Here is a 25,116-nt window from a genome sequence, read left to right as displayed (position 1 = left end):
CTCCGCAGGTCCTTGGCAGGCTTTCGTCTCGCCCCTCTGTGCGTGGTGTAAAGCAGGACACAGCCCGGCTTGAGATCGCGTCAGCTCCACGCTGCTTCCCACCTCCCGGAGGGGTTTCCGTCTCCTTCTCAGCCCTTTCCTTCATTGCCCTGGGTGATCGGTTTCCCTTCAAACCTGTAGATCAGGAGTTTCCAGCCTAAAGGCTACACCTCTCAGCGGGGTCGGGAGCCTGGCAGATGCAATTCGATAGGCGAAGAGTTGGGGTCCTGACCAGGCTGCCGGTTCCCTGGGGAAAGCGAAGGAGCGAGGCTCAAGGGGGTGGCTAGCCTCCCCTTCCCATTTGCCTTGCCCTCTGCCCCGGCGGTGCAGAGAGGGAAGGTGACCGGTGAAAGCGTGGCCGTGTCCCGCCGTACTCGGGCATCTCCCTGCTAGCGCATGGCAAGGGCGGCCCGGGGCGAAGCCGGGAGGATGCGACTCCGCTTTGGGGTGCCGGCAGCCACGGCCCTGCGGCGGGGTGAGGAGCAGCAGCATACCCTGAAGCGGGGAAAGAGGCTGGGAACGGCTGCGGTTTGGGGCTGGCTCTGAAACCCGCCCCGCCAGGCGTGCTTGCACATAAGGCAGGTGAAGGCAAACGCTGCCCGGGGCGTCAGCTTCCCGGAGGTGGAGCTGCTCTGGCACAGGTGGCAGGGCTGAGCCTGGGGCCCTGCAGAGCCTGAGGGAGCCCTGCTCCAAAACCAAGCCCAAAGCAACCAGCCTTCACCCGGGCGGCGAAGGTCACCTCCCTGAGAATCAACCTAGGGCCCCCGCTGCCACCGCCGCCCCCAAGCAAGGCTGGCCACGGCGAGCATGGACTGTCCGGGGAAGGAAGGCGCGGGGGGCAGGAGGAGGAATTTGGCCCTGCTGAGGAACAAGCTGTACATGGGGGAGAGGAGGAGGACGGAGCCCGTGGTGGAGAGCACCGCCGCCGCCGGGGACCACGGCACCTTGCGGAGGAGTCAGTCCGACAGGACAGAGTACAGCCAGAAATTACAAGGTACCGGGGAAGCTTGCTTGGTGCTTTGCTGCTGGGATGCTCCGGCCTGGGGTGGTCCCTTAATGCCCTCCAGGCTGCACCCTGGAGATAAAGAAGGGAATGGCAACCTCTGCCCCCACGCGCTCACAGCTGGAGTGAGCAATTGCCCCCTCTCACCATTGCTCCCCGCTTCCAGGGTGTGACATTTCCCCCCTCATTTTTCTAAGTAACGTCGTGAAGACAGGACGCAAACGCGATCGAAGCGTTTGGTGTGTTCCTGCAAAATGCATATGCGATCGGGATCTTTCTTGCTCGTCACCAGAATGCATTTGCAACGCAAACGGTAACGTGAAAATGCGATGGCTCCATCCTGTCTGTCTTCGAATGGCGTATCAAGTGGGGTATATGCTAAGTAATTAGAAGCGTCAAGGGCAGTTTTTTCTTTCAGTTAAAAATACCAGGATCTATAATGCGTTTATCTGTTGCTTAGATTGTATGAGCCTGAACTGAAGTAAGTCCAAATACATGTTTTGATGGATATGCTGATTCCAATTGTGCCACTGTGGAGAGGGTTTCTTTTCAAATAACCAAACTGCGTCTGGACCAGAAATTGGCAAAGTATGCTCGTACTGGGCTTGTCAATCAAAAATTAAATGCCATGTCACAAATTGAGGAAAAGCATGAAGAATGTTTACGGCTATTTCTGGGAGTGCTCTGGAACACAAACTGATGAATTTCTGTGGCTTTCCAGGGCCTTGAACAACAGGGTCCCATCACAAATGCGAGGTTTGAGTTAATATAAGTGTCTGTTACTAATAGCGATATAACTGCCTAGTGACAGTCACTCTTGCGGCAATAAACCTTTATGAGGAAATAAAATAGGAAAATACTTTGGGTTGCTGTATTATGGTTTTGATGCACTTAATTAGGAAGTAGCATTTCTTCAGAGAGACAATAAAAGCAGAAAATAAAATAATAAACCTGAAATTAACAGGATTTCTATGGGGACTGCATACGTTGAGAACAACAGAGCAGTTCATCGATTATGCTGTTCCCTCCTCGTGATAGCTAATCAATGAGAAGATGAAAAATTTTCAGTCAAATCAGGCACATGCTGCAGGGACTTGGTGGGGGTGTTTCAGGGTACAAGCACGGATTGCTGTGGCTGGGCAGGCAAGCTCCTGGCACGTGGCCCACCAAAACAGCAGTTTTTTACTCCTGAAGGAGGTTGCCCAGGTGGGCTCAAGGTTATCAGAGTGGTATTCAGCAAAATGTGTGAGATCCTTCTGTCCAGTGTCAGGTGTATTCATGCCATGAATGTCTCCTGTTTAAAATCTGGAGCAAAGGAGGAGGGAAGCCTAGGTAGTCATGGCAGAGCGTGAGGTTATGTTTATGGCAGCAGTCCAAAGAGACAGTAAATCCAGCTTTACAGCTCCTGCCACCAGCTGAGTCTGCCGCTGAGCACCTATTGCAAAACACCGGTCTGGTATCAGCTCACTCTGCTTGCTCGCATTTGTTCAAGAAAAATGGTGATGGGTTAACAAGGACCTGGAGGCTTTATGTTGGATTAGAAGTTGCCTGTCCTCAGAGTGAAAATACAAAGTCGGTAGAAATTCCTGTGAACTGTACTTACAGTCACAATAGAAGGAAATGCAGTTGTGTGCCAAGGCCTGATCTGGATCAAATTTTGCTGAGCTAGATGTGCCTGAATCTGATAACGACCACAGATCCCAGACCTAATGCGCTACCTGCCAGCGCTGACGGTGTGCTGTGGCTATACGCCTCTATGTTCTTCATTTTTCTCACTAGTGCTTGGATGTGACGCGGCTTACTCCAAGGTGAGAGAAGTGGTTTTGTTGGAACAAAGCTTTTGAGTTCTCCATTCTTGGTAAGAAAACCCAACAGCTCTGTTGGGGACATAAATGGTCTGTCCTGTATTGCCAGGTTGGGATTCTCTGATCACCCTGGAATGGTAAATGCTTTGAAAAAAGATACAAATGGTAATAATTTGCATTTGCTTCCCATGTGAATTGGAGGAAAAGCTCTGTGTTTAGTTACCCCTCCCTTCTGTAATCCCCTGTTAATTTGTTTCCTAACACTCAATCTGCAGAGCTGTGGTAGGTATTAGCACAGGCAAGGACGTGTAAGACAAGGAGATGCAACAGGAGCAAACCCTGCAGAGGGGAATCTCTCGTGATCGGGGCAGGTTTCCACAGCTAAGAGTCAGAGGCTGCAGGATCCCCATCTCTGCTAGTGGCAGGCAACCTACGCAGAACACAGGGACCAAGGTGTCTTTACACCCCAGTGCCTACATCAGCTTTGCAGCACATTTGCTGGGTGAGGTATCTCTCGAGGGCCGTTCCAGCCCTCTGCGTGCTTTAGATGGTTCCCTGAGTAGAAACCAGGTTGTTGCCCTCTCTCTCCCCCCAGCCATTTCCAGCAGCTCTTGAAGTATATGCTCAAAGTGCAGCTCAGTGTGCTGGAAATACAGGTCCCCAAATAAAAGCCTATAAACAAACAAACAAACCAACCAAAAACAAGTGAGCAAGCAGTCAGGCATAGAAACTTCTGAGAATTCAGTTTCTGCCCTTGGATTTCTCTTAAGTTTTGCTGGTTTATACAGATTCCAAAATGTTTTCTCTAAAGAGTGAGAAAGGAAGCCTACCATCCAGATCTCCAAGGTAATCAAGGTGGTTTGCTCTGTAAGTCTACAAACATGTTCACAATAGCATTGTCAAAGGTGCAAACTTCTGCAAGCATTTTTCACTTTAAAAGGATTCATTAAAAACACAGCAAAGCATTTTCATGGTTAATTATTATACTAGACACATCTATTCAATACCTTATCTGGTGTGAACGGCCATGCAACACCTCCTGGCTTTACTCTACTTAAAAAGGAAGTAAGATGCAAAGTAGCCATTATATTCTCAAAGAGTTTGGCAAGCATTAGTGGATCTATTTCAACTCATCCTGTGAGATAACCAAATGCCTGAAGCCCCATTTTAGATAGGGGAAAATAAGGCGATTGCTATCAAATGGCAGGTTAGTGATACAACCATGCAGTCATCTAGAACTCAGGTTGTAGCTGCATTTTTGGATGAGTCCAGGAATACCTTCATCAAGCCAAATATATGTTTTTCTTCCATAGTTCTCCATCAACTGGACAGAAGCATCACTTGTCTCAAGAGGGAAGAATGGGTTTAAAGAAGATATATTCACTAGCACTTGTGGTGGGTGCAGAAATAATATCAAGGGTCATTATAAGAGCTAAGACAGAGCTCCTGTAATATTTCTATGCAGTGCTCTGCTCTACATTCACTAGAAAATCCTGCACATATGTCCTTTCAAGAGGAAGGAGGAACTTGCTGCTATCCTTAAGCAATGGCACAAAATGGTATTTAGCAGCTCTGTTTTCAAATGTACTATACGTAGCTGTTTAGCTGGTAGGAGTCGGTCTCTTTTCTGCAGTGAAAATCCATCAGTAGCAGCTGTAAAAGTAACTATATTAAAGCTACCATTCTGTGAGTACCTATGCATTTCGGTAAGAGGAGTTTGCTTGATGTAGTTATTGGCACATAAATGTTTGCAAGATCAGGGCAGATTAAGAGACAGTGTATCATGGGGATAGATGCTATCAACCAAAAAGGACAGACCATGAAAAGGAATTTAAAACACAGTTCACTCTCTGTTAGGTTTTGGACAGATTGTTGGGTTTTGTTAATAATCGTATACCAAACTTGTGCTTGCTGTGAAAAATGAGCTATAGAAAATGGCGGGTTTCCAGAAGGAACCAGAGATCACATTTGCAGTTTTCAGCAAGACAATGCATGCTTTGAAAACACTTCTTGTTTTACAAATCTATGACATATTAACTCCCTTATAACTTTAGCTATGAATGGGTCAGCTACAGTGTTATTAAATGACTTGCACATGCTTCAATTTAAAATACATCAGTGATATACCTGTAATAGATACAGTGATTCAAATCGCACAGCTGACGCAATATATTGCCTCAGAGCTCATATCTGAACCCGAATTTCACGTTTTGCCTGTGTCTAATGTAGTTATGAGAAATAACCAACACCAGAAATGACGCAGAAACCTGTGAAATTATACAAATTCATAGAAAGTTGCTATCCCTTGGTATACAAAAGCCCGGTCAGACGCAACTCATCCCCCTTCGCTCCATCACAAGCAGGGCACCTTCCTCCATCCCGTCCTTCCCCCTGCCTGCAGAGCACCCCGCTTCTTCCCGCGTGGGCTGCCCATGCCCACAGCTTCTCGGCACCTCCCGCCAGGAGTAAAGATCCTCCGTGCCTCACCCCAGTTCCTTATTTGCTTTGCACTGTACTTACTGATTAACTTTCTATGGAGTACAATGCAGATAATATCCTATTTCACTGTGAAATGTATTGATCTTTGGAGCAGCTGGTTTGCTCAAGTACAGTAAGGAGTAAAAGTCCAGATTATTTCCTGAAGTGCAGGAGATGGCTTGATGAAGATACCTGCCTGCGCTCTGTGATGAGAAATCACAATCTAACAAATACTTCTATTTTCTCCTGTGCAAATTTAAGCTCAGAGCATCTAATTCTGTTAACTTGCGCTGCAATAAAGCTGGAATTAATCCTTGAACTTATTGCAGTGGAAGCCAGGCTGGGAAGCGAGCTCATCTTTTCAGAGCAGAATCCATTTTGTGCTGCTGTGTTTGCACAGCACTTAGCACAAGCAAGTCCTGCCATGTGGCTTAGGACTCTTAGGAGCTACCGCAGCATAACTAGTAACAGCAACCGGGGTAAAGGAGTGAAGACTCGAACCCAAGGAGGTTTATGGATCCTTCTCTGACCATATTAGCAAATGTTCTATTATTTGGCATACTTTGTGTTGTGAGTCACACAGCTCACAGTTGGTACAGTTAATCTGTGCCAAATCTTGAAGCGCGTGTGCCCCGAGGGAAGTGGTTCAGATGCAGCCCTTCCTTGGTTCTTACTTCAGTAACATATTAGCTCAATGCCACAGGAGTGGTATATTTATACCGGTATATGACACACTGGAAAGGTTTATTTGTAAGTATTGGCACTAACAATAAGGGCATTCTTCTGTCACCTGATGATAAGCTTTCTTCCCTTCCACCGCGGTCACATGGGATCTCTCTGTAGTCCTGTCAGCACACATATAATTAAAGCGGTCTGCTGTCAAGGAATTGAAGAAAGAACTTGTGTGTTGAATGTAAATATTTTCTGTACCTTATGGAACAGAAAAATGATCAAAGATTGAATGACCTAATTGCAAGGAAGTCTCTGATGCAGATTTTATGAGCGAACCTGTTGCCCAGGAAGACTGGTGCAAGGTCATTCTGGTCCTGCGGTGTTCTCCTCCTGTGTTCAGAAAAGGGGCTTTTTGCGTGTGTAACTCCCAGCCCGTGTGCAACAAACCCGCTCCTGAACAATGCTGCTCTTCTGTGTGTCTGTGAGTAGAAGAAGAAAAGGCATTTTCCACAACCCTCTCCCAATCCTTTTGTATCTCAGTGCTCAACTTGGAGTTCAGTGGAACTAATTCACACCATGTTTGCACAGCATTGTGCTGTAATAACTCTGGTGCAAAACTACCACACCCCTGTGAAGTGGTCCCTCACAAGGGGAGGGGGATCGGGAGTAAAAAACCTTGTGTATTAGCTCATGTGATGTACTTCTCCCGCATGCAGTGGGACACTCCATCCTTTCCCACTGCTTGTCCCATTTCAGGCTCCCTCACTTCCAAGGATCCCAGTGTCCCTGTGCCCCGCAGCTTTCCTGGCACTCAGTGGAAGCAGGGGTGTAAGGGGCAGAGCCGGGGCTGTGGTGCGAGGGGAGATGCGAGGGGGGAGAGGAAAGCTGCCACAGCAGCAGTCTCTTGAACTTGGCTGCCTGCATTTCGTTCCCAAATCCAGCTGATAAAAGCCGGTGTACGTTCCTGTGTGTAATACCTAGGTTATCTGAGGGTACAGGCTATCTGAGGACTTGCTTTCACAGAGGAGTAATTTTATCCAGGGTGGTGTGAGACTCAGGTTTCACACGTGAAAACACAGTAATGCTGTAATTTGTTTGTTATACCTTGATAACTTATGCCTTTGCTGCTCCCTTGTGCCAGGCAAAATCCCCGTATTGGCAGAGCGCGAGTGCAGAACTTGCATTCCTTTGGCGTCCTCCAAATGCTGCCTAAAAAATGAAAAGGCCTGTTACTCACTCTATGCACCAACATTACTGTACTTGTTGCTATATTCTGTGCCAGTGCCTTCACTTCCAGATGGAATGGGTCCCATCCCCAAGGGCAAATGTAATATCCAACCTGAGCATCTTACCTGGGAGGAAGGATGCTCACTCTCTAGGTGGGAAAGCCAGGGAAATTTGCACGCATAGATCTTGCAAACCTGCTATGGCTGCTCCTCCGGTCACTTGCTGTGGATCCCCCACCATCTCCCCTGGGCCTAGAAGAGAGCTGCTGCATTTGCACATTGCAAGCTCTATTCCTCCGTGCTCTCACTGCACTGCTGGGTGTCTCCATCTGGGGGATACTTTCAGACTTCACACTTGCAAGAAACTGTTTTTGTGAGACGTGGGGGTGCTTTGTCCATGTCATCACATAGTGAACCTCTTGTTTTGTGCAACTAGAGCCGTGTACTTCAATAAACAGCAGGAGAACCAAAGTTGTCACCTTCCTCTCCAAAGCAAAGTCCTCCAGAAAGGCGACTCCTGCCGATAACTGACATCACAAAGCAACAATTGCAAACATTACCTTATTACCTTTATATTTTTATGCCTACTAAAAGTACCAATTACATTTTTGTAAACTGGTCTTAAGACACAGCTGTCTAATAAAACATTCAACAGACAGGTTTTTTCTTTTTTCTAAACCAAGCATCTCTAAGGACAAATGAGCCAAATTCTTACTGTAATAGTTAATCCTCAGCAATGTCTTTTCTGGCTAATCCTCTCTCTCAAACCATTCTGGGGCTGGTACATGTTACCAGGTAGAAACGAGTCTGCTTATATTCTAGATATGCACTTGCTGTTTGTGCATTCATTAAACTTTCACTTACTCCACAAGGATTTCAGCAAGCTACTAATGTTCTCAAACTGGTCAAAAGCAATCAGCTGAACATGAAATCACAGGTTTTGGCTGTAATCATCACTTCAGGATCTTGCTGTTGCATTCTGTAGAGACAGACATGCCTGAAATGAAAAAGTGAATGTATGGAGTGAAAATGGGAAATTATATTACTTTTAACAAAAGGTTACATTTATTAAGAAACATGCTTTCTATAAGGAAACAGCATCTACTTGGTATTTCTCATGGTTATTTCCTCCTGTTGAGAATAGTTTTTCTTTCCTGGCATTATTATCTATCATGCAATAAGGATAATAGATGAGGCCTGACATAATTCAAGAATCAAATTTGATCAGGGCAAGCTAATGACATAAGCTGAAAGAACAGCCTCTCGAGGGATTGCGACTTCAAGCCCGAAGTGGGATACAGTGGCTTTATTTTGCTCATATAATGCCCTCCCCTGCCAGCAGTACAAAAGATTAGGAAGTTCTTTTGCACAGCATCTTGTGTTTACCTTCAGATTCCATCTGATATTGTAGCAGTGCTGCATGTGAGACGAAACAACACTTCTGAGATCTTCCAGGATGTCTGGTCCTCCCTGCACTTTCTCAGGAGTCGCCCTGAACTTTCGCATGCAGTCACACACACACAAATGTTTTCACACCCGAACTCAAGAAAAATGCTGATTTTGGTGCAGAACTGGAACAGAACTGGATTGTTCGTGTGGTTCCTTGTGAATTTATAAGCGTGGTTACATACTGTAAGTTTTTTAGAGGAAAAAGTACCTGCCATTTTAGCACGTAAGCAGCAGGCAAGGTGGTCTCATTCTGCAACCCTAGCAGAAAATTGCCCAGAGGGAGCTGTGGAGTGATACTGGTACCCTCACTAAAGGGCAGAGTCTGTTTCGTCCAGCACACAGCACCTTTGGTAGATGAGCTCTGCAGCAGTGCAAGCTCCTGTGCAGTCCATGCACTCACACCAACACGGACTCACTAGGGCAAGATTCAGCTTAAAATTTTTTGATAGCCCAAGCCTTGCGGAGAGGAGATATCCCCATTATTTTATTGTCTGTGTGCAAATTTGATGACAAAATGTTCATGCTTGTGTTATACACAGACTTCAAGGCTAAAAACTCAGAGGTAAAAAGTACATCCAAATACAAAAATGTCTGAAAAAAAGAGCCCCCTCTCCCCTGTTTGTTTGGGTTCCTTGTCCTTGCTGTTTACAACTAGCAGTACAGAGGCAGAGGTGCAGTCCCAAAAGCAGCTATTTAAAACATTAACTGTGGTCACATCAGTCTCACTAGAAAACCTGATGGGAGAAGCATTAATAACAAAACTGTCCATTCTGAATATCAGTGGCCAGCATAATTGTAGAAGGGGTTGAGGATGACGATACATTGGATTCGTAACATTTTACACCTCTCAGCGGAAGACGGCTCAAAGCCCTCTCTCCTGAAAGCTGCTTGGTTTTTCCACAAGTCCAGCTCCAGGTTATCACCTACAGCGTTGGCCAGTGTTGTGGAGGTGAGCTGCACGCTGTTTGACGCTCACTCGAGCGCTCATGACCTCACCCTTGACAATCAATTCAAACAACTGCAATATATTCCGTATTGGCTATCAGCGAGCAAAGCATCAAATACTGCTTCCTCTTGCCTCATTATACAGTATTCTCCCTACAAGAAGTTGACATGAAGGCCTAGCAGTCTGATCCTCAGCAGAGATTCCCATCCTTTGCTGCTGAGCAATAAAAGCCCATGCTGTCAAAGCACGACCTGGATAATGCAGACACCAGTACGGTAATGACATGTCCATCTTTGTTGGTACTCTGCACCATCTTGTGGCTAGCAGAAAAACACCAGAATAGCCTCTGAAATCTTTCACTTGTGGGTTTTGGGTTTTTTTTTTTTTCTGTGTGTGTTTTTCCTAACGAAAAAATACAGATTGTCAGTGTACACAGATAAAATTCAGTGCCCTTTGTACAGCTGACATAGATGTCTGCAGGCTGGCTTACGAACCAGCGAAAGGAAAGATCATCATTACAGATAAGTAGATTGTGTGCAGGTCCTGAAGCATACATAAATTACCTATCTGTAGAAGACTCGCTTGCATTTCCATGTATTTGGAATAAATCGGATATTCTAGGTCTTAAGTATGGAAAAATAGTTAAGAGTTTCCCAATCCCAATGATCTCTGTTGTTCCAAGAAATGTTTGTTATTGATCATTAAAGGTTTTCTCATATTCTCCTGTAATTCCTTTGCCTCTTTCAAATAAAACTTTTTAAATGGAATTACAGGTTTCATCATCATCGTTAGTAACATTGTCTTCATTTGAAAGTTAGTCTTCCAGTACCCGCAGCCCTCAGCCTCCCATGAACAGACTCAACTTTACATTGTACAGAAAAAAGGATACTCCAGTGAAGCTTATTTATGGTAAACACAGCCTTTTTCTTCCACAGGAACACATTTTCTCCAAAACTAATAGGTGTCAGGCCGAGACTGTTTTCAAAGGAGTAGAAGGGCATCAGCTATCCTTGAATTTCAGTGTGACAAGGATAAAACTCTCCTGTGCTCCATGGAAAATTTCTGCCCACATACATGACATCAAAGCCAGGGGAGCCGGTGATGGGTTATCCCCTTAGCACCAAACGGACGGTTTCCTTTGCCAAACCTGTGTCCGCTTTTAGAGGAGGGAGATGGGATGACACTCGGTCTGATCTGGATTTGCCATTTCTTAAGCTTCTTTTCTGCTCCCTATGGCGACTTGGGAGCTTCCAACAGGCACCGGTTACGTTCCCCCACGGTTGCGCAGGGCGAGCTGGGTGAGCACGCCCGATTACAATGCTCCTCACAAATCTCCCTCTTTTAAACAGAAAAAATGGCCCCTCAGGCAGGGTCCTCAACCCCCGCCACTTCACCGCAGGAGGACGAAGAACAAGTTAGCAGACGCATGATGGCCAAGAGGGTGAAAATCATCGCAGAGCTCGTGCAGACGGAGAAAGACTATATCGGCGACCTGGATCTCTGCATCAAGGAGGTGATTCAGCCCCTGAGGAAAAAGCAGGTGAGCACCGGGGGCGGAGGACGAGGCGGTGACGTCAAAGGTCTCAACTCACCCACGTTCTGCTTGCGGATGATCTTAATGCGAGCGCAGGTGTCAGAGCGAGAGTGACATGGTGCCGGGAGCAGGTCTGGAGCTAGTTTTCCAGAAAGGGACGCGCCAGGGCTGTAGTGAGGAGAGTGGGAAGTCAGATATGCTCCTGACACTTGCCCTGCACTTGCATAAAACCTGCATCAAGGTACTTGCCCAGAGGGCAGCTTGGATGCTATCTCCCTGCTTGTGGGCTGCAAGAGCAGCTTCCACCTCTCCAAACTGCTCTGTAATTATAACCCCTGGCACGTGCCCTGGCAGACCTTTACTGGCACCTCCAAAAGCAGTAAAAAAACCAAAAAACCCAAGTCTTTTCCGTGATAACAACCTGGAATGGCATGGACCTCCCCATCAAGGATAAATTCAGTCGTAAAGATGACTTTATCAAGCCTTTCAGACAGCTGTGGTGGAGAAAAAACATGCCTGACAGACCAGTGAGCACTTCAGAAATTTGCATTCTACACAGAAAAGGTACTTTTAAGAAGGGAGACTCATAAACTATCTTTCAGGCAAAAGATTTTATTAGGCCAATGATACCCATTTTCTTTTTCAGCTGAGACTTCAAAGAGCACCTTTTCCTGAACAGTATTTCAATTTGTAGGAAAATGTGCAGCCAAAAGCTGGGAATAGAAGAGGTTGTCCAGAGAAAGATTAGTATTTGTGGGGCCTGCAACATAGCATTCACAAAGGCTGCATAGATGATATCTGCTGCTAATACAGGATAAAAATAATTTTAAACAGACCTTAAAACAAGTATTCTGTATGTAGGGTTTCTTATGAAATTGGTGACTAAATACAGGTGCAGAGACCAAAGTGTCTTTAGACGTTATTGGCACTGCCTCTTCAGGAAATGCTGTGGCCAGCTGAAGCCCGTGCTGTTTAAGCTCCTGCAGGACCTTTTTTGTTTCTTAAAACTCTGTCAGAGTTTGTTCCAACCCATTTTCAGGAGAGCTGGCATCTGCTGGCATAACTTTAAGGAGTTCTTGACTTCTTCTTCCTCACTTGTTCACCTACTTAGAAGTAGTCTCCACTTGACTACCTCCCCAGCCTGGCCAGCACTGAGCAAGAGTATTCCCTGGTTGAACTCATAGAGATTTTTGACAAGTGTGCTGCATTCTTTTGCTCTTTTCCAACCAGCTGAAAACATACATTTTTATTCTGTCCTTTGTCACTGTATTAATGTGTGTAAGTGTCCATGCACAGCGTAGTTCCCAGTACTACGTAGGCATTGTGCTGGAGAGGAGGTCAGAAGTCCTGTGCTAGATGTATACAAGAAAAGTAATTTAGAGATTATAACTGTTTTAATTTAATAGCCTCTGCATTTTTGAAAGGCTTTCGAGAATGCTTTATGGTTTTAAGGCTAGTTCTCAGATAAACTACCGTACTGAAATTTTGTAATGTGTTTAGAGAAGGATAGCATTTAGAAAATTGACCTAGCAATGAATCTGTTTCATATTTCCACAGGGATAAAACATGTTTTAGCCCCTGTAATACTTACAAAGAAATTAACTGCATTAGTACTAAAAGTGTATTTCTGATTCTGTTACAATAGCATGCAATTTGATCCTCCTGGCATCTGGTAAGCTGCTATGTAAGTCAGCAATTCTGTTTCTAATGGAGAGATAAATTCAGAGGGTATCAATATGGATGTTAAAATCTTGCCTTTGTTCTCAGTATTACCACATTACCACTGGCTATCGCCAATTGTCCTGGAATGTTAACTATTGCCCTGCTGTGCAAGGAAATTAATAACTACTGCAGGAAAAGTATGTGTCCTGGAAATTTTTTACTTGGTCTAAAATGAGTAGGGACACGGAACCAAATTTTCTGTTGGTATAAACTGGTGAGGTTCACTGAAGTCAATGTTGTGCGCCCAGGCTCTGTGGGAAGCTCTTTAAGTTATATTAATACCCAGAATTGTAAATGTGTTTGTTTTAGTGGAAATTATATGATCTTGATTGTATTTTTGGATTTACAGGACAACTAGCTTCAAATGGTACCACCATCTAGAAGTCTTTGTACCTGGTAGCTGGCACCAAAGCACCAAGGTCTGAGTTTTTGTAGTGGCCTCTGTTAGCAACTGGTAATTAGGGAATCAAATCCACTGTCAAATATTCTTTTCCTCAGTAGGAAAGTAAACAAACATTTTAAAGCCAGCTACGGATCTTTTCTTTATTCAGATGATAATATTTATTTCCTTCCTAGCTAAACACTTTCAGATTAGGAATAGTTCAAAATAAGGTTAAAAGAACTTGATAACATTCCCTTTGTTAACTGCGTCAATCATATTATACTAATCTGAAAACTGTATACATGTCCTTGAAGTCACAAGGAGGATGTTTATAGGAGGTTTTGCAGAAGTGGTGCTTCCTGGAGTGTTGAACACCCAGGCCATAGCAAAAGAAGGTCTGTAATACACAATGTCCTTCTTTATCCTTCGTCAGTAGCTGCTTAATATTTGTATTCCATTAGATTGCTCGCTTTGACGTGGATGGCTTGTTTAGCAACATTGAATTGGTCCATCAAGTATCAGCCAAACTGCTGTCACTGTTGGAAGAAGCCACGACAGATGTGGAACCACCCATGCAAATAATCGGTATGTTTACTGTCCTCTTGAGTTCTACAAAGCTACGTGAAAGAATAAACATAACACTCTCCTGTCCTTTACCCTCATCAGACTTAACTAGTACCACTCTCAGAGGCTAACACGCTACAAGCTGTCCATAATGACACAGGAAAAATGACATGTGAAACCTCTCCAGTTGCTCTACTCTACTCATATGATCATGATGCTCTTTTTCCATCCATCTGGATGTTGAGGGGGAGGAAGGAAGAAGAGAGTGACTTTAGCATGAGTAAAAACTGCAGCACTGAGTTATGCCACATCCTGATAATATCCTTTTCATCTACTTTGATATTGCCTACCTAACTCTGCTCACGCTTACACCAACTCTTATATTGCATACTCATAATTGTGCCATTCGAGAAAAGCATTAAAAATGATTGTAATAATAAACACATCACTACCCCACCCCTCCCAAACATTGTAAACATGTATCTACTGGCGATATAATTCATGTAAGAGGTGGTTAACAGGTGTGCTTAACAGGGACGTGGTCAGTAAAGGCAAGGAAGCTGTAAATGATAGGAAGTTTGTGGGAATCTGTGCAGGAATGTCTGTAAGGATCATGGGTGTTTCCAGCAAACGGGTTGGTGCTGGATACGTCACGACAGTCACACATTCTGCAGGTCAGGCCATGAATATTAAGGCTACGATCTATTCACTTGACATTCTGGCACAGCTGGAGAAGTTTAAGAAGTTACTACTCATCAGCTCTCCTGTAACTGCTTTTTCAGTGCAGAGGCAGTAGGTGATCCACCTTAAGGGATCAGGTGAGAATTCTTAATTTGCTTCAGTGCAAAGTCAGCCAGTTCAGTTTAAAAAACTTCCAGCCATGATTCAGAGGTCAGGGAGGTTCTTTCTTCCCTAAACTGACCACATACCACAGGTAACATGCTATTGAAAGGACCCCTCTTCTCACAAATAATGGGATAAAAAATTATTGGTTGCCTTTTGACTAAGAAACATGATATTAAAACATATGAGGTTTGGGAAAAGTATTAATCCTAGCACGTCTCAATCTGTTTTGCCAAGGCAACAGCTTAACGTAGTTTGATGCAACTGTGTTGTTTGGCGGTATTTCAATAAAAGTGCATCATGATGAGTCATACCCTTAATAAGCAATGTTCTATTCTAGCAGGAAGTGCCTTTCTCACAGCCAAGAGAATCTTCCTTTTAGTTCCCTGCCACATGCGGAAGTAAAGACAAACAATTTCGTCCATCTATTAGGGTGTATTTCTCCAGACTCAGACAAAGAACCATGAAAATGTATGGGACTGTGGATCACAGAGTTGGCTAACTTATGGCAGGGAAAAAGATGGCAAGTAAGGTGTGAGATGTTCTTCCAAAGGCTGAGACAAAAGCAGGGAGAATAATTGCATCACCGTAAGCAATAAATTAGTAAGTTTGCCATCTTCTAAAAGTATATCAAGGTGATAATTTTGTTTTCAGGATCTTCATAATCAGTGTAAAAGTTGTTAAAGCCAGCCTATAGAAAAAGTGGGCTGAGAATGTTTAACACCCCCATCATATTCTGTCTTGTTTATGGTATGTAGGCATCTTGCATTGAAATATCTTACTTTGGAAGGCAACCCAGTCATGGTGAGGTTGAGGAGAACTGCTGATTCACTGGTGTGAAAACAAAACAATGTGGTTGCTCATATTCATATTGTATTTTAGTATATGTTCTCCACACCTTATGCTATGTCCACATTGACGAGTAGTGATGTCCAATAGGAGCAGACTTGTAGAGTGAAACAGTTGCTGATAAGGTCCTGGTATCAATACCACACATTTCAAGAGGTTTTACTTCAGATTGGCTGCAGCCTGCTTCTGTGGATTGAGAGATGCCCTTTATGGTTGGACAGCATAAGATGTGCCCTCGGAGTGCATCTTCTGGTAATTACCATCCTCAAAGGGATCCGGTTTGTGTGTCTGTGACGGCTCCACCACACAGCCAAGGCATGGGAGATGAGGAATATTGAGAGACTGGCTTCAAAAGTCCTCTCCTAATCTGAGCTAAAATGCTATTGTAGACGGACCTTTTGTGGTGCTTGGTCTTCTGATGCTAAACGCCACTGAGGTTGAGTACCCTTTCTAGTTCTCTCTCCTGTATTTTCTCTCCTCTCTGTTCGTTCTGGATACTGTATACAGACGAAAATGAAGACTTAGTATCCTTAGCCTGGCTTTAGCTATAAGAGCCCTTCTTCTTCCCTTTCCCACTACTGTCCATATGGGAAGCGCTGCTGAAAGCCCCAGGAAGAAACTGTTTCTGTTGCTCAAGCCTTCCTCCTAGGATTTTCTCTTTGAGACTTGTGACCAGCACACTTAAGAAGAGACATGATGCAGATTTGCATCAGTCAGAGTGCGCAAAAGACTCCGTGTTTTAAAAGCTGTGCCCAAATACAATGTGGTTTTGGTCCATAAAGCAAGCTCCCACAGTGATATGCCCAAAGCTCATCTGATTCGGTCCATATGGCTCAGAGCCAAGAAGGGCTTTAGGCTTAAGAAATCCATCTGCTTTTAAAAGGCCCTATCTGTGAAATCAGCACATAATTTTTCTCATCACTGAGCATCAATGAAAGTATCTGTCATTGTGGCACAATACATCAGTGAACAGATCTCGCTCATCTCTTTCATTCTGGAGAAGAGAATGATAATTTCCAGCCTCTAGTATATGCTGAAATGAGCTGTAAGTCTACAGCTTGTATTTTTGCTACTGAAAACATAACCTCACTTGAGGGCTTAGCATAGTACAGGCCACGCTAAGTACTTGGAGCTCTGCTTAAAGTTAGTGGAAACTGTGAGAGCTCAGCATCTCCGAGAATCAGGTACCAAGGGAGCAAGATCAAGAGAAAGCTTGTTAAGGTTTCCCCTTACACCGTTGGCTAATAAAGGCCTGTGTAGAGAGTTCATGGGGAAAGTCAGGATGTAATGTGCATTGGTAGCCATCAGCATTAGCATTAAGCACAAGACAGAGAAGACAGACAGCTGAAGAGCATTTAACTAGAGGATGCTGGTGCTTTTCTGACTGTGGCCTTACAGTGACTAAAATCAACTCTTGCGGTCTTAGCTCCATCATTGTTGTTCCCTTATTCACACCTTGAAACCAACATGCATTAGACAGCCCAGTTAACCTTCGCTGTTAGGGGAAAAAACCCAGAGCTGTGTTACTGTGGTAACTGAATCATTTTTCACTTTAAGACGGAGCAGTTCAGTGCAATGTATTATGAAACAGCCCACTCTGGTCAGGATGAAACATGCAGGATGCCTGACAGCCTGGCGCTCACTCCGTGAATAAATAGAGAGCTCCCAATTAATGTGGCGTTTGGCTTTTAACTTTAATAATCATTGCTATAACTCAACAGGAATGTTTATAAAACACTGGACTGGTTGCCACATAGATGTAATTTTCAGTAAATGCCCGAGACGGGAGTTTTCACCATTGCTGTTGTTTATGACATGCATTTCCAAGGATGCTGATCAGGGTGCTGCTACGTACGGCTGTAAGAACCGAATGAATGTCTCAGCAGAAGAGATGAAGCATGCCTTCTCCGCTCAGATAATATTTCTTACATATACTCTTACAGGAGTTTCAGGCTGAGAGAATTAGGCACCAGAATTAAATGGGAAATGCGTGCAGGACTACTTCAGTGCTTCTAAAATTCCCAGCTGTTCTTTGGGGGAAAACGGTGGTGTGGAGGACTCAAATGGAAACGTTTTCCCCCTTCAGTTGCATATAAACCTAGATACTACATAAAAATGGCTGTAATCCACAGTGGTTTTATTTAATTAGGGGAGGGGTGGAGGTTGTTCCTCTGTCACGTGAAGAAAAATCTCTGTTCTAGACCATAACAATTGCCATTTCAGGATTTTGCAAAATAGATAAAAGTGAAATGGCTAATGGGAGATAGAGTCATTATTCCTGTTATAACCCATTTAAGTTCATATTCAGTTGAAAAAAAAGTCAAAAGGAAAATTATCAGGCTTACATTCACCCCTCCTGCCAGCCCACAGGCACAAAAATGGTCTCCCCTGAACCGTTAAGCTCTCCAGTGTGGTTTCCACTGAAGGGACGTTAAGCTGGGGCAGTGAATTAGGGGGTTGTGTATGAAGGGGTGCGAGGTGTAGAGATTTCATGCCTTTTCCTGAGGGAATTTTTGTGCATTAACACTGATATAATGGTGCCTGGCTGTGACAAAGATGAGCAGCTGAGAAATACATGTAATAAATAATGCACATAAACACGCAAGATCGTTTCTAAGGGAAGTAAAGTGGAAGCCAGCCTTTTTAGCTCACGGCTAATGTGGTGGAATAATAAAACTCCTTCTGAGATGCTGTTGTCTGGCTTGACACGCTTTGTTTTTCTCCTTAACAGGGGAAGTGTTCTTGCAGATTAAAGGCCCACTAGAAGACACATATAAAATCTACTGCTATCGCCATGATGATGCACACACCATGCTGGAATCCTATGAAAAGGATGAAGAACTGAAGCAGCATTTAAGACACTGTGTACAGTCCTTAAAGTAAGATCTTTTCAAATGATGATTTCCGTCCATAGTCAGTTGCCTGGCAGGGAACATTTTAAATGGATGTAGATGAAAGGTCCCCTGTAAATCCAGAGTTTTATGAAGCTTGCTGGGAGCTCTGGCTTATGCTGCTTTCATGAAAAGATGACAAGCCAGGGGCCATGATTAGATTTCTTTCTCTCCAAGATGGCCAAAAATAGCGCAAGAAAGGTTGCTCTTCCCTTAGCTTTAGTGCCCCATAATGGCGAAAAAAATGCTGCATCATATCATGGGCTATGGGGAACACCTCGCCCAACTCCCAGGAAACATGCTGTCCCCGTCTTCAGCAATTGTATTGCTTGAATTAAAATAGCCTGTAACAGAGCTGTTCACGCACACCGGTGTTTCTGGACCCCTGTTGCAAGGCCCCAGGGATCTGGAGCGGCTGTGGGGTGCCGGACCTCTCATGACGGGAGTATTTGAGAGTGAGCAGCATTGGAGCAAGCTGCCAGGTCCCACCACTGGCACGTGCTTTGTGCCGTCGGCTCCAGTGCCAGCCCCTTGGGGAAATGTGTCGAGAACTGGGAATGCCGCAGAATAACGGATCCAACTTTCCTCCAGCGCAGCTTCCTGCTGCAGCCATTCGCAGGAACCGGCTCATCCACTCCATGGAGAGTGCTTCTCTTCCACCCATAAATCCCCCTTGCCCCCTCACTTTCCCGAAACCATCAGACAGAGTTGTCAGGAGGGAACGCACCACGGTCTCTCAGATCAGAGGTCTAGCTCCGGCTCCAGGAAAGGCCCATGCTGCATGCTTGTAGGAGAGATGTAAAGCTAACACAAATCGTGGAGTGCACATCAGCAACAGATATTTCAACCACACCCCAGTTAGTGATCAGTCTGCAGAGATGCGTTAAGACTTAGGAGATGGGAAGTATGTCCAAGTGAAATCTGGGAAGAGTGGTGCAGGAAAATATTACACACATCAGAAGAAAAACATTCAATCTGAAGACAGGTTATGTTGAAAATAAGGCTTATTTTGTGCAACATGTCCAGTTATTAAATACATAACAAAGTATATGTGCAGCGTACTTAGGTTTTAGCTACCCTGGAAGTTGAAAGAAATAGATTTTCATATAAACTCAGGCTTTCAGGCTCATGGATGGCCAGGTATCTCCCCTAAGGGGTTGTTTTAGTTGCTGATGCCTACAATATTCTTTTCTGGCTAATCAAGAGAAGCTGCTCCTGTCATTCATTCATCCCTGCTGCTGAGGCAAAGGGACATGGAAGGAAACAGAGATAAAAGATAGCATCCGTGTACATGCTAGGGTGGATGCTGCCACTTGAATTCCAGAGCCAGCAAGAGGAGCTCCTGTTCCGACATCACAGCTGGGATTTGTGAAGAGAAAGGATATTTTGTGCTGAGCCATTGTAGCCTTTGCTAGCAGGAAGTGACAAAGCCTTCCTCACAATGAAGCCTTGTTTTGTCTTGTTCTTTCCTGATTAGCCTTTAAACAGGAACCAACGAGAAAGGCACTGGTGCATGTATACTATATTGTGGTTTTTCCTGGTGCCTAAAGATTGCAGCCGATTCAAATATTAAGACCTGAAAGTGCACACTGAAATGCAGAGCTGTGGTCACCTAAACCTGTGATTGAACTGATTGGAGAATACTTGCACGAGGAAGAAAATTATGCAGCATTTTTACCAAAGAAGTTATAGGCTGTTTTCCGTTGTGAGACATAAATGCGGGGGCTGGTGACGACTATTCTTGAGAAATGTTTACTCTTAAATAATTCTTTTTATCCTTGGAAAGAATATTGTTCCCTTTTTAAAGAAATTAAAATGGGCTAACGTTTACTAGGGGCTTCAGTTCCTCAGCTGAGTAATATCTGCCATGTGAAAAACAACTTCTGTTATCAGGAGCAATTTGAAAGTGGCACTCTGCACATCTGTACAGACAAATCAGATTTAATTAGGCATGCTGAGATTCCTATTCCTCCTGTTGACTGAAGAGGAGAAATTCCATCCCAAAATGTAGGTGTCTGCCTTGGAGACATGTGCAAATCCAAATTCTGTAGAGTCCCGTGTTTCAGCAGCGATTATGCAAACTGGGGATGTTGTTTGCTAGCTTAGCCAAAGAAATGCAGCTGGTAAAAATGAAAAGATGCTGGCAACTACCTGCTCTGCTTTCAGCCTGAAGTAGCTTGGTCAACTAATACAGGGGCAGAGGGACGTCATAAGCACGCAAAGTGCTGACAGTGCAGAAGCAATGAAAGCAGCAGCTTCCAGATGCTCAGTTAGGCACCAGTGGGTAAGGGCATAAGAGTGCAAGCAGTCAAAAAGCAGTGGCTGACAATGTGATGTCAGGAAAGCCTAACGCACAGATGGAACGACATTTTGGTTCCCTTGCATTTGAGTGAATTCATACCATAAGGAAAATATTCTATGTGCATGTTTGCACGTTTCCAAACTACAACTGTACGTCCCTGCTGCTTTCAGTATATGTATCAACACCATCCTACTCTGAAGAGGTTTCAGTTGATGTGTAGCCTACAAAAAACTTAACAGCTTCATTGATTCTATATCCTAAAAGCCTGAAATGTATTCTTTCTCATTGAGAAATACACTTCTATTTAAGGAGAGTAGATGGGAATGTATGTAAAGTGTAAGAATGATGTTAAATTTTACTTTTTGTATTAAGGACTCGGTGTTACTTACCGCTGTTAGCGCACTGACCCAAATTTCCTTCTCTAACAGTGTTAGGACAAGGCTGGGTCTTACAGCCAAAGCCAGGTTTCTGACAATCCTTTCTCATTTGGGGCTGTCCTTTCAAAAAGATATAGGGCCAGATTCACTGGTACCCTCTGGCTGTTTTGCAGTTCTGTTGACACATAGCAGACATAAACCTAAGTTAACTGGCCAGTTACGGCTGCTCTGTGTCACTGAAGTGTATCTGAGAATCTGGCTCCTGATCTGTATAAATCCTTTTAGGAAGAATCTAATATGTGTTTTGTTTTCTTCTCTTTTGCAGAAAGATATATGAGGAAGAGTAAGTATTATGCCTTTCTTAAATGTAAAATAATCTTTAAAGTATCTTTAATTTATCTTCAGTATGCTTAAAACTGTACATGTGGAAATTTTAAGAACACAAGCCTTTTGTGTCGGTATAACCCATAGATTTTTCCAGGACATATGTGATAAAGACTCTCAGTTTTAATTTCCCTAAGCCTGTCTAGCTTTCTAATTACCACTCCACTAGCTTTGCAGTATCTTTCAAAGTTTGTGTTTTATGAAGCTACTTAATTTGGTTGCCAATTCATTCAGAGTCCTTTATTATCACCTCACTGTCTTATAAATGTGCTTTGAGACCTCTGAGGTCCTCAAGGTCAACAACATAGTGTCAGTCTTTGAAATCCAGACGCTCGGAAACCATTTTGCATAGGCCTCTGCAGACCTGTTACAATACACATTAGGTTCACAGGTAAAGCTATTTCTAAGGTGACAACCCCTTCGATAGCCCTATATGAGAAGTCCACCTTAGGATTTTCCCTCTGATGGAGGCTGGAAGAACATCAGAAAAGAACAAACTCTTTGCAACGCTTTGCCAGAATACTCACCCAGCCACCAATAACTTGTGGTTAAGGGACTTCTGTGCCAAGTGCGACATCTTTGAAAAGCTATAAAGGAAGGTTTATCACAGCTGTAGTTTCTGGACATCCAGCAGGCTGGGATCATTGACATGCAGCGTCTCCTGAAGTTACCTGCAGGGAGAGGTCAGAGGAGGGGTTAAATGAACTGAAGAAAATGACTACAACCCCTGACAGAAATGTAAAGAGAGAAAAGAGGAGCAAGTGTGCTCTATGTTGGTAGGAGAGGAACACCTGTAAAGTCAGAGGATTTGTTAATCAGTCAGTCAATTGCACATCATAAGTAAGATCAGTGTAAAATTCACTTTGAAGGTTTTGCATGTTGAAATTCTACAGTTGGGGTTTTCAAGCTTTAGTCTATGACAGGAAATAGTTTTTCTGCATTTTGGTTTGATAAGGGACATTCTTGTATATTCCTGCCTCCCAAGGAGCAGGCCTCCAAAAGGAACAAAACATCCAGAGAGATATATCAAGATCATGTGAGACAGCAACGCATATAGAAATAGCGCAAGACTGGCTGCTTTGCCTTGCATAACCCTATCAGAAATGAATGCCTAGTTTTCTCCTTCAAACAGTTTCCAGTGGAGTGTAGGATACAACTTACTTTCTGAGATTAAACTGGCTCTTACAAAGCTGTGCAGAGTGCAGTGAGCCAGGTTTAGCTGCGGGACCCTCCCTGAGCTTGGCTACCTCGCACGGTGTCGTGGTGTTTGCCTTCCCCACTGACTGGCAGGGCACTCAGAAATGCCATCACCTGCAACTCAGCTTAGAGGTTGCAGAGTCTCAGCAGCCCTTGGGCAGGACCGTGCCCAAAAATCTGGTTAAAGTTGAACTGGAAAATACAGCGTAACTCACCCCAAACGGTCTGTGATGTTGCTGCTCTCAGATTGCTTCTCATTCGAGCATGATCAAGAAAACAATTACATAAATACCAGGCAGTGCTGCCCTTTGCTAGCAGCTCGATAGGTTAAATTCTGCTTGGCTTAACAACTGTGCAGCCTCAGTGAATTCCCTGGGTTTGCATGAGAGTCTTACGGCACAGTGAATTATTTGCCCTACACGTCTTGTACCAAAATGAACTCGTGCACAGTAAACCTTGAAGCCTGTGACTTTAAGTCACGCTGCAGCCTATGATGCCTGCACGCCATTTCAAAATTGCCAAGCTGGATACGACACCGGCTTCAGCCCTGCTGTACCATACTGGCTATCGTGTTTGCCACTGGACCTAGTTGCTGGGTAATGAGAGCAAATGAAGCTGAATCCTGAACCACCTGTCTTTGCACAGCTCACCACCATGTGGTTTTTAAACAGGCGGGAATCTTTCGGCATGTGTGACTTTGGTTTTTTTGGAGGAGGGAGGAAGGGTAAGCTGTGAAGCTCACTGCAGTTAAGCCAGCTGCATTTACTGCAGAGCTACAGTAATAATTTGTGATGAGATTAGTACAGCTACATATGACCTAGAATACTTGCTAAATTCACAATAACATGGGAGGGAAGGCTGAAGTAGCATCACAAATGAATTATCAACTTAATTTTCTGCACAATAGATGTCATAAGCCATTACTCGCCTGTTTCGGTCGCGTGGCAAGGCCGTGTCCTGCCCGGCGGCCGGGTGCGTCCTAACGGGGCGCATTGCAAACGGGCCTCGTCCAGGGAGAGTGGCTATCATCAGCCAATCTTGCTGCGGAGAATTAGATGAGTTGAACTTTGTGGCATTTAGTGCCCCAGGGAGTCATTATCTTATAACAAACCTACTATCTCTCGAACCATATTGCAAGACTGTGTCATGCAGATACGCGAACAGAGGGCTGTTTATCACTTGGGCAGCTGTCCAAAGTGCAACTATATAAAGAGAAGACACTTGAAGATTTTTCCATTCATGAGGCAGCTTTTATAGATTTGCATTCATGGGGCTTTTCAGAGAAAACAATAACAATTTAAGTTGGTTTTTTTTTTTCATTATTGCTGCCAGAAGCTGAAAGAAGGGAAAATAGCTCTCTATATTTAATGTAGGATACAGGGGAAATGAGGGGTATTGAAATGATGAGAAGGTTTGGGGACATCAAGAAGCCTTAAAAGACATCTACTGTTAATTTTTTTCATGCAGAACTTTTTTACAGATAATGCCTGTGCGAGAGAGATGGTTTAAATATGCAGATGTCTCTTCTCAAAGGCATTCAAATTGTTAGTTAATTAGTCAGCAGTAGGGATTGGCTCTTGTACTTTTTATACATATAAAAGTGGGAATGAAAGCTTTTTTTTCTTTTCTCTTTTACTCTTTCTGCTGCACAAAACAATAGATGTCAGCCTGCAAAACCAAGTGGCTGTTCCCTGTTTTTTGTACTTTCCGTCTACGTCGTGTTATTCCATCTTTCCATATGCAGAGATCCTTCTTTGCCTAGCATTAACTCTTGCACAGTTAATGTCAAACAACCTTCTCCCCTCCAAAGCAGCCTTTTGGGGGCATGCAAATGGAAAGCTTGCTCTGCTTTACTGCCCTTCACACTGCTGCCAACAGCTCACGCTCGCTTTCAAAGGGGAGGTCTGTGAGCCGCAGGGAGCTGGTGCCGGCGCTGGTGCTGGAGCGTTGCCTGGTTTGCTCAGGAGCGCGCTGTAACGAGGAGACACAACGGACACGTCTGTCCTGCTGCTGGACCCTCAGCAGTGGCTGGCCCTGGCCCTAGAGCTTGGCCACCTGGTGTCACCTACTCCAGGGAGACCCCTGGAGACGTTTCTACCAGCCATGTGGAAGGTAATGAAGGCACGCGTGGCTCGGTCCGGCCCTTCCCTGTTTTCTTCCAGGCTGTTGTGATGACCTGCAAACGGCACAGCCTCTCCCCTCTGAGCCCAGAGAGTGTGAGCAAAGGCATTTCTCCGGAGTAGGGCTGGAAGCATGAATTCAGCTGGCTGCTAACTCCCTTGCGTGGGGGCCAGAGAGCTCAGTCGGGTGGCCTCGATGGCCTGAGCCGCTCACGTGCAGGGGGAAGCCGCTCTCTGCCCCTGCCGAGCCGGCAGGGATTGAGCCTGGAGCCGCAGGACGTCCCTGTGCCAGTGCTGGAAGCTGTGACTTTCCTACCCTTGTCCTTCTGCCAC

General features: G+C 44.5%; 1 protein-coding gene and 1 long non-coding RNA gene across 2 annotated transcripts in view; one reads left to right on the top strand and one right to left on the bottom strand.

Annotated features, from left to right (window-relative positions):
* The first annotated feature begins 468 nt into the window (after positions 1 to 468).
* Positions 469 to 25,116, top strand: part of ARHGEF38 (Rho guanine nucleotide exchange factor 38) — a 36,668-nt gene continuing 12,020 nt past the window's right edge. The window contains exons 1-6 of the mRNA XM_049815582.1: positions 469 to 567; positions 799 to 1,033; positions 10,968 to 11,158; positions 13,718 to 13,841; positions 18,244 to 18,391; positions 21,408 to 21,425. Coding sequence (XP_049671539.1) covers positions 469 to 567; positions 799 to 1,033; positions 10,968 to 11,158; positions 13,718 to 13,841; positions 18,244 to 18,391; positions 21,408 to 21,425 — 815 coding nt within the window. The remainder of the gene's footprint in view (positions 568 to 798; positions 1,034 to 10,967; positions 11,159 to 13,717; positions 13,842 to 18,243; positions 18,392 to 21,407; positions 21,426 to 25,116) is intronic.
* On the bottom strand, positions 7,112 to 8,720 carry LOC126044784 (uncharacterized). The gene is made up of 3 exons (XR_007507779.1): positions 8,610 to 8,720; positions 8,088 to 8,220; positions 7,112 to 7,206 (listed from the first exon to the last, which is right to left on the bottom strand). It is a non-coding gene; the product is annotated as an uncharacterized LOC126044784 (long non-coding RNA).

Source organism: Accipiter gentilis, chromosome 12 (assembly GCF_929443795.1).
Source record: "Accipiter gentilis chromosome 12, bAccGen1.1, whole genome shotgun sequence".
NCBI lineage: Eukaryota > Metazoa > Chordata > Aves > Accipitriformes > Accipitridae > Astur > Astur gentilis.
Note: the sequence above shows the minus strand (reverse complement) of the source record. Positions and strands in the feature narration are given on the sequence as shown.